The sequence below is a fragment of the Bos javanicus genome, chromosome 6 (assembly GCF_032452875.1).
Source record: "Bos javanicus breed banteng chromosome 6, ARS-OSU_banteng_1.0, whole genome shotgun sequence".
NCBI classification, from domain to species: domain Eukaryota; kingdom Metazoa; phylum Chordata; class Mammalia; order Artiodactyla; family Bovidae; genus Bos; species Bos javanicus.
In genome coordinates, this window is record NC_083873.1 from 99,716,652 (window position 1) to 99,729,591 (window position 12,940).

The following is a 12,940-nucleotide window of genomic DNA, read 5'->3' on the forward strand; positions in this document are numbered from 1 at the left end:
GCCACAGAAAGAGTGCAGCTATTTGTAAGGTGCACTAGGGGTGTGTGTGATGCCCCTGTGCTGGGGGAGATGGGCTTCCCAGGCCCTTACTGACAGCAGAGGGTTAAGCAGGTCAGGTCACACTCAACCACCAGGGACCAGCCAGGTTTTTTGCTCAGGGGAGCTCTGCTCTGAGAACCAGCAAAGGCCCAAGAAGAAAAGAATACTCTACTGCTGAAGGCTCTGTCCCTCAGGAAAACAGGCTGAAAGAAGTTGAGCTGAAAGAAGTGACCTTCCGGTTGGCCTTGTCCTCAATGCCTGACCTCCCCGCACCTTCCTCATTTTCCTGAAATTGCTAGTCTCTCCAGTTTCAGTTCTGCGTTGCCCTTTCTTTACTTTTTCTCATTAGAAGGCCATGCTCTCTGTTATACCCCACCGTAACATCATTACCATTTATATCAACCACCCCGAAGGAGGGACCTCCTTTGAGTGGGCTGTCGCCTGGCCCCTCCTTCCCATCTGAATGACCCGAGGTGGGATGTGTAGACATCCTTGTTGGCCACCTCGCTTCCCAGCCTCAGAGGATCCATCCTCATTCATGTGGAACATGAGCTGGTTTTCACTTTTGGCACACATAATTTTCACATTTCCTTTAGCTCTCAGTGACGGAGCAATTGCTCTTGGTTTGCTTGGTTGGTAATTGTTGTTATTGTACGAGGCAAAGTAGGTGCATGGGGATTCCTAAAGTGTAGTTAAGGGAAATCTGCTAAGTCTGGCAATTTAGTAGTGAAACAACATGCAAACATTTACAAATACACTGATGCTAACTTTACAAACATTTCCTTTGTAGATGGAAAAACTGGTGGATTCGTGGAATTCTTACTCTGACGATGATTTCGTTGTTTTTCCTGATCATCTATATGGGATCCTTTATGCTGATGCTTCTTGTAAGTGTTTTGTGTTTGCACAAGTGTTTCTCACTTGCTTTTACAGCATTAGTATTGAAGTAATTTGAGTATGCCATGAAAAAGAAGGTGATTCAAGACTTGGTAACAGCAAATGTAGTTCCTTGAGGCATATTCTGGTTTATGAAATGACCTTGATTGATCTTTTCCACTTGCAAATTGGCCATTCAGTGTGTTCTCTATGTACAGAGACCAAGTACATACAACAGATAACACAACTTTGTGTCAGAAACTGTGCCAAGCTTTCAGTAGAAAGAAATACACACACGTCTTCAACATATGTGACTATCAGCTAGATCCCTGACTTCAAGAGACTCAGTCTGATGGCAGAGACATATAGGTAGCCATATAAATAAAGAGTATAGTAAATGAGTGAAATAAACTCTGTGATCTTATTGGGAAAGCACGGTAAAAAACAAAAAGAAAACTGTGCCAGGCTATCCCAGGGAATGGTGCATTGGGGCTGAAAACAGAGCACCTATGTCTGCCCTCATGGAGCTTACTGTCTACGTACTAAAGAATTGATCAGATATATCATCACAGGCTGCGGTGAGCATCTGGACAAAAGAATAGGAAGCTAAGAGAGCAGAGGGGGTGCTGGTAGGCTTCCTGGACTTTATCCAGTTCTCAGCAGCAGCACAGTGATTGAAGGCTGAGTAGGAGTCACGGGGTGAAGCAGAGATCTTGGGGGAAGGATCGTCACAGCCAAGGTTTCCTTGTGTATAAAAACCTTGATCACCAAAGAAGCATGAAACATTTGAAGTCCCAAGTGGTAGAAGTAAGAAGGAGAAACACATTTTGTTAAACAAATTCATCACTTCCCGGGTGCTGAACTTGGTTTAGCAGTGAACAGTGAGGGCCTGTTCCAGGGTTATGCATGATGTCCCTTCTTTTTATTATTTGTCTTCATCCATCTCAGTTCCTATCTCCAGAAACAACCCATGGCAGTATTCTTGCCTGGAAAATTCCATGGACAAAGGAGCCTGGCGGGCTACAGTCCAAGGGGTTACAAAGAGTCAGACATGACTGAGCGAATAAGCATGCATGCACACATCTCAGTTAATTTAGTCCCTCTTATGACCTTACCTCCCTCTTTGTTTTCTGGCTGCCTGGACACCCTGAGAAATAGGTTTACCTGCCTTCCCCTCCCCTGTTTACTCATATTCACAGATAAAGTTGTAGGAGCATTATGATGATTGTCCTTTTATTTTTGTTAAGAAAATAAAAGAAGTTTTGAAGTGAAATCAGACACAGTTGGAAAAAAAAATCCCATCAACTTCTGAAGTGACTTAGAATACCTCTTTAAAGGACCATAAAGCCTTTTCACTTTTCTTTTCATCCTCTTGTTAATTTTGTACTTTTTTTTTGCATATCCAGGTTAAAAAAAAATGCGAAATTACTTTCTCTGTTGTGTTAATTTGCTGACATTGCAGCTTTTTCTTACAAAGGAAAGATGGATAATGGAAAGGACCGGCTTAGTGTGAGGCTAGAGGGTGCTGAGTATGAGAGCCAGGTAGGCAGGCGTGAGCATTGTTCAAGTGTGACGTGAGGGGTGGGCCCCAGCTGCCAGTCCTCTGAGTCTGAACCCCCGAGGACTCCCAGTGGTCTCAGGATGACATTTCAGGGACTGAGTGGGTGCTGAGCGCTTCCCAGTGCTGTGTGGTAAGTGGTCAAGCTAGGGGAAGGAGAGGTGGGGTGATGGCATTGAGGCAGATGGCCTCAATAAGGCTTTGGGGATGAAAGGATCTTTGAGTAGACCTTGAGGACCTGTCAGGCTGGAGTGAGCACTGTGAGCAAAGGTCCCAGTGGCTGGGTGTGTCAGGAAAGGGCAGGTGAAACCTTTACCAGGAGCTTGGGGCCTTTGAATGTGAAAATGTAATAGGGATCAAATCCTGGAGGCCCTTGAGATACTATGTGAAGATGTTCAGAATTTATTTTGTAAAGCAGTGGGGAGCCATTTAAAATTGTAGGGATCATTTGGATTGTTAGTCCTCTTTCGAAGGTAGTTTTGATCAAAGATTATAAACCACCAGTATCCTGGAGGCACTGACTCAAGTTGGTTTGGTGGGTTCCCAGTGACAAAATGACATTATTCTCCAAGCTGAACTATTTGGTGTGATAACAAGGGCCAGAATTTGTGGATAGAGACCAATTCTTAACCATTCTTTTATGACAGCATTGAAAAAACCTTTAAAAACATCCTTGCATGTTTGGATTCTGATTTTTTAAAGAGAGAGTCATAAGCACATTTAAAGTACTTGGGCTTTTTTGTTTTTCTACTATGAAAGGAAAATGCCATTGTATTGCAGGTTATTTCTTTGGTGAGTTTAATCAGAGAATATTAAAGATCTAGTTAAAATACGTTTGCACTGTTATTGCTCTTAGATTTACGGCACATGCATGCACACACATGTACACATGCATTTCTACATGCTTTGTACTTATGATATGTATGTTAAGGAAACATGGGTAGATATATGCATACACACACACTGTTGGTACTCAATCAATACTATCCGTATTTTAAAGTCTTATTTACCTTTATAACCCTAACTGCTGCTGCCGCCAAGTCGCTTCAGTCGTGTCCCACTCTGTGCGACCCCATAGATGGCAGCCCACCAGGCTCTCCCGTCCCTGGGATTCTCCAGGCAAGAACACTGGAGTGGGTTGCCATTTCCTTCTCCAATGCATGAAAGTGAAAAGTGAAAGTGAAGTCGCTCATTCATGTCCGACTCCTAGCGACCCCATGGACCGCAGCCTACCAGGCTCCTCCATCCATGGGATTTTCCAGGCAAGAGTACTGGAGGGGTGTGCCATTGCCTTCTCCAATAACTCTAACCAGGTCCTTTATATTTTGAGAAGTACACATTGTACCTAGCTTGCATTTGTCTTATAATACCGGCATTCAAAAATGACTAATTGAAGAGAGTTTTATTAAAAACTTACATCTAGGAAATGATAGCTACTATTTTAAGATGGAACTCATACTCGCATTCTTTAAAATAAGAGGTTTTTCTCTTCAACCTTCTATTTATAGTGCTTTAATTGTTGTAGTCACAGCTTGGAATCACACTTTCTAAGTGATGCAGTTACTAAAGCATATCTTGTTTAAGAAGGAAATGGGAACATGTGACAGATATAAGAGGTTCCCCATACCCCTTCCTGGAAACTCCCATAATAATTATTTTAACGCACAATTATTTAAATAGTGCATTTCCCATTGTGAGAGTTATAAATGTTTATTAAAATTACTTTGGAAGGACTTCCCTGGTGGTCCAGTGGTTAAGAATCTGCTTTGTAATGCAGGAGACTCAGGTTCGATCCCTAGTCAGGGAACTAAGATCTCACATGCCATGGACCTAATTTAAAAGTATTAATAATAAGGTTTCTTTATAAAATTATTTTGGAAAATAAATAATTAAAAAAACACTCCCAATCCCATCATCAGTGACCAAAACTCAATTAATGCTGCCATTTGATATATTTCCTTTCATCTTTTTTTCTTTTAAAAAACTGTGGAAGTTTTGGCCACAGCTATCAGAGCAGAAAAAGAAATAAAAGGAATCCAAATTGGAAAAGAAGAAGTAAAACTCTCACTATTTGCAGATGACATGATCCTCTACATAGAAAACCCTAAAGATTCCACCAGAAAATTACTAGAAATAATCAATGACTATAGTAAAGTTGCAGGATATAAAATCAACACACAGAAATCCCTTGCATTCCTATACACTAATAATGAGAAAACAGAGAGAGAAATTAAGGAAACAATTCCATTCACCATTGCAACGGAAAGAATAAAATACTTAGGAATATATCTACCTAAAGAAACTAAAGACCTATGTATAGAAAACTATAAAACACTGGTGAAAGAAATCAAAGAGGACACTAATAGATGGAGAAATATACCATGTTCATGGATTGGAAGAATCAATATAGTGAAAATGAGTATACTACCCAAAGCAATTTATAGATTCAACACAATCCCTATCAAGCTACCAACAGTATTCTTCACAGAACTAGAACAAATAATTTCACAATTTGTATGGAAAAACAAAAAACCTCGAATAGCCAAAGCGATCTTGAGAAAGAAGAATGGAACTGGAGGAATCAACCTACCTGACTTCAGGCTCTACTACAAAGCCACAGTTATCAAGACAGTATGGTACTGGCACAAAGACAGAAATATAGATCAATGGAATAAAATAGAAAGCCCAGAGATAAATCCACGCACATATGGACACCTTATCTTTGACAAAGGAGGCAAGAATATACAATGGATTAAAGACAATCTCTTTAACAAGTGGTGCTGGGAAAACTGGTCAACCACTTGTAAAAGAATGAAACTAGACCACTTTCTAACACCATACACAAAAATAAACTCAAAATGGATTAAAGATCTCAACGTAAGACCAGAAACTATAAAACTCCTAGAGGAGAACATAGGCAAAACACTCTCTGACATATATCACAGCAGGATCCTCTATGACCCACCTCCCAGAATATTGGAAATAAAAGCAAAAATAAACAAATGGGACCTAATTAACCTTCAAAGCTTCTGCACATCAAAGGAAACTATTAGCAAGGTGAAAAGACAGCCTTCAGAATGGGAGAAAATAATAGCAAATGAAGCAACTGACAAACAACTAATCTCAAAAATATACAAGCAACTCCTACAGCTCAACTCCAGAAAAATAAACGACCCAATCAAAAAATGGGCCAAAGAACTAAATAGACATTTCTCCAAAGAAGACATACAGATGGCTAACAAACACATGAAAAGATGCTCAACATCACTCATTATCAGAGAAATGCAAATCAAAACCACTATGAGGTACCATTTCACACCAGTCAGAATGGCTGCGATCCAAAAGTCTACAAATAATAAATGCTGGAGAGGGTGTGGAGAAAAGGGAACCCTCTTACACTGTTGGTGGGAATGCAAACTAGTACAGCCACTATGGAGAACAGTGTGGAGATTCCTTAAAAAACTGGAAATAGAACTGCCTTATGATCCAGCAATCCCACTGCTGGGCATACACACTGAGGAAACCAGAAGGGAAAGAGACACGTGTACCCCAATGTTCATCGCAGCACTGTTTATAATAGCCAGGACATGGAAGCAACCTAGATGTCCATCAGCAGATGAATGGATAAGAAAGCTGTGGTACATATACACAGTGGAGTATTACTCAGCCATTAAAAAGAATACATTTGAATCAGTTCTAATGAGGTGGATGAAACTGGAGCCTATTATACAGAGTGAAGTAAGCCAGAAGGAAAAACATAAATACAGTATACTAACACATATATATGGAATTTAGGAAGATGGTAACAATAACCCGGTGTATGAGACAGCAAAAGAGACACTGATGTATAGAACAGTCTTATGGACTCTGTGGGAGAGGGAGAGGGTGGGAAGATTTGGGAGAATGACATTGAAACATGTAAAATATCATGTAAGAAACAAGTTGCCAGTCCAGGTTCGATACACGATACTGGATGCTTGGGGCTGATGCACTGGGACGACCCAGAGGGAGGGTATGGGGAGGGAGGAGGGAGGAGGGTTCAGGATGGGGAACACATGTATACCTGTGGCGTTTTTTAAAATCATTAAAAAAAGATTAATAAGGAAAAAAAAAAAAACCATGATTGTAATTGTATGTAATGTGACTAAATGCTGTATCCTTTTTAAACTAAATATTGAATGTTTTGTGTTGCTCCATAGTCCTTGTAACCATTAGCTTTAATACATTCATCTACTCAGTGGAATGCAGTACATCATAAGTTATTTAAAGCAATCAATGCGTTATTTTTAGACATTCCAGTTATATTCTGGTTTTTCTTTATTGTGAATAATTTTATCCTGAACATATTAAAATGTAAAGCTTTTTCATATGCAGGGCTATTTTCTTCAAACAGATTCCCAGAGTGAAAATAAGCACTGTAATTTGGATAACCCATAGGAGGTACCATAGTTCAAACTCAGCATATCCCAATCTGAGCTTGTGTTCTGTTGCTAGCCGTTCTGCATACCCCTGTCTCCCTCTCAAGCCTTCCGTGGTATCACCCTGTGTTCTCTCTCTCTTAGCCCCTCTGTTTCCTCAACCACCAAATCCAGTCAGTTCTACCTCCTTGGTGTATCTGATTTCCTGTACTCTGTCGTCTTCTGCCACTCATCCACACCCTCTGGGTGGTAGTATCCTACCTGCCTTGCTGTCTCTTTTCTTGCTGCTTCTCCCATCAGCTCTTTCCACTTGTTAACCCAGACACCCAGGTCTGATCATGTCCTTTCACGATCAGCACCAGCTCCTTTGCTCAGCCCTTCATGCTGTCTCCTGTGATGCTGTGACCAGACCATCTCTCTCTACTCATCCCAGCGTCGTGTTCCAGCATCTCTGGACTGCTTCTAGCTCCCTGCACACCCTCCTCCTCTCCCGTGTACGTGGCTCTGCGTGTCCCCCTCCTTCACCCCAGCCGGCCCCTCCCCACCTCCCCACAGGTTTCCACGTCTGCCTGTGCTTGTATCCGCGTGGCTGTTTGCACATGGTACTGCAGTTGTGTGTGTTCTCCCTGAAAGACTATTCCTCTCTGAGAACAAAAATCCTATGTTATTTCTCTGAATCTTCAATAACTAACTAACAAGAGTGGTGGTGGTGTTTGGTTGCTGAGTTGTGTCCTACTCTTTGACCCCATGGACTGTAACCTGCCAGGCTCCTCTGTCCATGGGATTTCCCAGGCAAGAATACTAGAGTTGGTTGCCATTTCCTTCTCTAGGGGATCTTTCCAACCCCCGGATAGAACCCACATCTCCTGGACTGGCCGGTGGTTTTTTTTTTGCTGCTGAGTCACCAGGGAAGCCCAGAGTAGCAGAGTAAACACTTATGTATCAATTGTTTTCTAATGCTCTTAGCACATTAATTGGGCCAACAGAGGCCTATTGGTGCATTGCTACCTGTACTGGTGGCATGGAGTATTAGTTTCTGTGTGGTCACCCAGTTCTTACTCTATTTTGAATTCTCTGTTTTCTGTTTTCCCAGCAGTACCATATTAATTCTGTTGATAAGCTGTAAGTGACAACTATATACATATATGTGTGTGATATTAAAAATTCTTTTTTTCTTCTTTCAGTGAAACTCCATATATAGACCTGATGGTTGTTCTTGAACAAGTGTAGTCATAGAAATTGCATGAGTGCACTTGATATTTTAAAAGCTCTTGGTTCTATAAATAGCGTAGCTTTGCCATTTTACCAGCATTGAGTATTGTCCCTGTTCTGTGATTATTTTTGTTAAAAAAAAAAAAGACTTGATAATATATACAAAGGTGATTTGAAGGACGGTATTTAGATTTCCCCTTGTGTTTATAACACATTTATAACTTTTTCTTAAAAAGAATTATTTATAGTAATTTGGCATAATATCTTCTTGCCAAGGGGACACAATTATTTTTTTAAGTATGTCATTGGACATGTAATAGGTATAGTGGGGAAAAATAGCCTAAGACTATCCTGGGCAGTAGGATTGGGAAAGCTGATTTGTGGTGATCTTAAAAAGAAATCCCAAAGTGTACTCTTTAGCGGAGTTTGGTTAGTTCTTTCTGGAAAGGCCCAGATAGTAGTATTTTAGGCTTTAAGGAGCCACATGTGTCTCCATCATATCATCTTTGGGTTTTGTTTTTAACTGTTTAAAGATATAAAGTCCACTCTTAGCTCCAGGGCTGTACAAAAACAAGCCCTTGGGTAGATTCTCTAGAGGTGGGAAAAGTTAGTCTGCTATACTGACAAAGGTTTGGATCTCTTAGTTTCTGGTGATGAGTGTTCAGCTTGCCATTTGCTCTTTGAGTCTTGGAATTGACTTAAGCCAACTGGTTATGATGCTATCAGATCAGATCAGATCAGTCACTCAGTCGTGTCCGACTCTTTGCAACCCCATGAATCGCAGCACGCCAGGCCTCCCTGTCCATCACCAACTCCCGGAGTTCAATGAGACTCACATAAGTTACCTTTATCTAGATTGCTGGACGCAGCAGTTTGAGGGACTGCTGCATAGACCATCAAAAAGGGATTCATGAATATAAACCCATTTATTCAGCATGTGTGGGGCTTCCCTGGTGGTTCAGATGGTAAAGAATCTACCTGCAATGAAGGAGACCTGGGTTCAACCCCTGGATTGGGAAGATCCCTTGGAAAAGGGAATGGCTACCCACTCTAGTATTCTTGCCTGGAAAATTCCATAGACAGAGGAGCCTGGAGGGCTACAGTCCATGGGGTCGCAAAGAGTCAGACATGACTGAGCGACTTTCACTTACTTGGCACGTGTATTGGAAACTGCAGACAGAACTGCATAGATTTACTTGACTGGCCATTGGGGCTGCAGATGTCGAAGGCTGCTTATAATATGTCAAGGAAGCACTGCTTGGGTTGATCAGAGATGTGTGTTGCTGGCTGAGGGAGAGTTGGCATGGTGGGAAGAATGAAAATCTCTTGCCAAACCCCTGAGTGACTCAGTAAGGATATTTTAGCCATTTGTCCTGATAGTATCTTTATCCTTGGCAAGAATACCAACTTGTTAAAAATAAACGTATACAAGGAAATTTTCACATAGGATCATTTTCCTAGGATAACTCAAGAAACAAAATGGACAGAAAAAGCCACCCAACTTCAAGAAATGAAGCAGTAATGAGGGATTGATTAAGCCTGGTTAACTGTGACCCCAGCCAGACTATACCTTTCAAATTCTAAAGTACGGTGCCACCTCCTACCTTGGGAAGGATCTCTCAAACGTTATGAATAAAACATTGTTTTGCTTACCTCTTTGGGACATCACTTGATTATAGAGAAGTTGAATATTGAATTTTTGCTGATGAGCTTTAGAATAACTGAAAGTGGGTAGCTGAAGATTTTTAAAATACATGTGACAAGTTACTTATTAAATAATTAAGCATAAATATAGACATTAGGAGCTGTTTGTTAATGTTTTCTCTTGGTTTCAGGTTCTAAGCATCCAAGTGAAATGCTTCCATGAAATCATCACCATAGGTTACAGAGTCTACCATTCTTATGACTTACCTTGGTTTAGAACACTAAGTTGGTAAGTGACTTACAACTGTTTCAGATATGAAAATCCTATTCTTTTCTAAAGTTGGTAAGGAAGCATCCTTACCAGTCAATATCCACCCAGTTGACCTTATAGATTGAGTATAAAGAAATATAAATAAAAAGAATGCAATTGAATGTTGAAAGAATAAAATCACCTTTAACTTTCCATTTCAACATGACTATTTTCAGATTTCATCTTTCACTCTGTGTACAGAGTGACTGACTTATATTGCATATACACACTATTTTTGTTCTCCTTTTAAAAACCTCAGTACTATATTGGACACATGTTTATACTCTTTATAATTACAATGTTAACAGAAAGTTTCATTTTGTGAAATGTTAAAAATATGTTAGTCTTTTGGTTTATTTCCCCTCAGTTGACATGAGACCATACACACAACCTGATATTTCTACAAAGACTGGAAGATGAGATATGAAAATAGTTGTGGGTTTTCTTTTTGTTTTTCTTTTTTGAGTGACAAGTTGATTCAGGAGAGGAAAGCCCAAGCTGCGTGTCTGTCTCTCTCCTCCCCTCCCCACCTCACCCCTGCAGACTGGCCTGTGCTGTGCTGGGTTGCTCAGTCCTGTCCGACTCCTAGCAACCCCATGGACTGTAGCCCACCAGGCTCCTCTGTCCATGGGGATTCTCCAGGCAAGAATACTGGAGTGGGTTGCCATGCCCTCCTCCAGGGGATCTTCCCATCCCAGGGATCGAAGCCAGGTCTCCAGGATTGCAGGCAGGTTCTTACCATCTGAGCACCAGGGCAGGTAGGCAGACTGGCCTACCTTCTCCAAAGCCCCCATGGGCCTGGGGCAGGGGGAGGGAGCAAGGCAGTGAGAGGATGGATGACCTTACCTTTGCTGCTCCTGGCTTGGTCTCCTGAAGGCCCCAGGATCTCTGACAGGCAGCAAGGAGGGTTGTCAGAGGGAAGAAGAAGGCTCTGATGGGGTCAGTGTGTAAGGCACGCTGCTAAACATTTCAGGGCAGTTGCCAGCCCCTGAAACGTTACATATAAAATTATTCTATGTAGAAAATAGTGCATGTAAAATTAGTAAATAAGAATCACCAATTTTAATATTTAATATTTTATATATTTTTAAGTTTTTTCAGGTTTCTTAGTTATCAGGACCTTGACCATGAAACACGATAATATGATAGTTCATAATTAACAATCCATGTCTTTGAATATATCAGTAGTTGTTTGATTAGTATCAGTGTCTTTTTAAGACAGGCATTACCTTTTGTGTTTACAGTAGTCAAAAACAGTTTCTTGGTTTTATGAACACCTAATTTTTCCTTCTGGAAAGTTTCTTCATGAGTGAGTGGCACTGTGTACAGGGAATGTTAGGTAGATTAAGTATTAATTGTTCAGTCACTCAGTCGTGTACACCTCTTTGCAACCCATGGACTGCAGCATGACAGGCTTCCCTGTCCTTCACCATCTCCTGGAGTTTGCTCAAACTCATGTCCATTGAGTCAGTGATGCCATCCAATCATGTCATCCTTTGTCTTCCCTTTCTCCTGTCCTCAATCTTTCCCAGCGTCAGGGTCTTTTCCAATGAGTCAACTCTTCGCATCAGGTGGCCAAAGTATTAGAACTTCAGCTTAATCATCAGGCCTTCCAATGAATGTTAAAGTAGTTGGAGAGTAGTTAACCCATGCAGGAATGATTTTAAGTGTAAGGGGGGAAAAAGTAGGTCAAGATGGGCTCCAGTGATTGTAGAGGCTTCACGGAGAAGGTGACAGAGAAAGTGTTACTAGAAATGAAGACAGGCTTTGGATGGAGAAGGGTGTTTTAGGCTGGGGAAGCAGCACCATCAGGTTCTAGATGGGGGACAGAGGAGGCACCTGCCACAGGTCGGGAGATCTCCTTGGCTCTCCCGAGTGGGAGGGAATAGTGGCCCAAAAGTTGGACTGGTGTGGGACTTTCTGGCAGTCCAGTGGTTAGGACTGTAGGCTTCCAGTGCAGAGGACATGAGTTCAATCCCTGTTTGGGGAACTAAGATCCCACATGCACAGGGGCATGGTCAAAAACAAAACAGTTGGTTTGATGGCTAGATAGGCCTTGATAGCCTTACAGAGGCGTCACAATTTCCGTATAGGAGAGAGAGACATGGTAATGTGGAAACGTGATGTGCTTCCCTTTGGGGACAGTGGGGTCTGATTCTATTCATGAGGATCAGAGGGAACTGCCACCCCTCTCCTCTTTTGCTGCTGCCTGGGACACGGTCTTTCTAAGGCAGAGTCTGGGAGGAACCCTGAGGCAGTGTTTCTCGGCATGTTTTCCTGGCTTACATACACTCCCATCAGCAAAGTCTTGTGGGTTCGACTTCTGCCGGGGCAAAGGGATAAGCCAGCGCTGGGAAAAGGAATAGGCCATTCATAAAGTTTTTTTTTTCAAATTTTACATTCTCCATTTTATTTTATTTTTTTAATTTTATTTATTTTAATTGGAGGCCAATTACTTTATAATATCGTAGTGGTTTTTGCCATACATTGACATGAATCAGCCATGGGTGTACATGTGTTCCCTATTTTTAAAGTTTTTCCCCAGAGATTTTTACTTGCAGCTAGCTCCCAACCCCCACTGCTGCCTTTTTGAGTCACTTATTCAACTAGAGTCCATCTGGAGCATTGAGAAAAGGGGACAAGACCCAGTGTGGGCAGGACAGAGTGGGAGGTGAGAGGCGAAATTACTTCTCCTCTTTTCCCATTGGTCTTCCTTAGGGCAGGCGGGAGTTTGGCTTAGGAGCTCTACTGTTAAAAAGCATTAGCGGGGCTTCGCTGGCGGTTCAGTGGTGGAGGCTTTGGCTTCCATGCAGGGGGTACAGGCTCAGTCCCTGGTCGGGGTGCACTAAGATCCCATGTCCTTGTGGCCAAAAACTAAACATA

At 41.7% G+C, this 12,940-nt stretch overlaps 1 protein-coding gene across 1 annotated transcript in view; it reads left to right on the forward strand.

Moving 5' to 3' along the window:
- Positions 1-12,940, forward strand: part of CDS1 (CDP-diacylglycerol synthase 1) — a 79,764-nt gene that overhangs the window by 30,239 nt on the left and 36,585 nt on the right. Inside the window, exons 3-4 of the mRNA XM_061420686.1 lie at positions 830-926; positions 9,939-10,036. Of these exons, the coding sequence (XP_061276670.1) occupies positions 830-926; positions 9,939-10,036 (195 nt within the window). The remainder of the gene's footprint in view (positions 1-829; positions 927-9,938; positions 10,037-12,940) is intronic.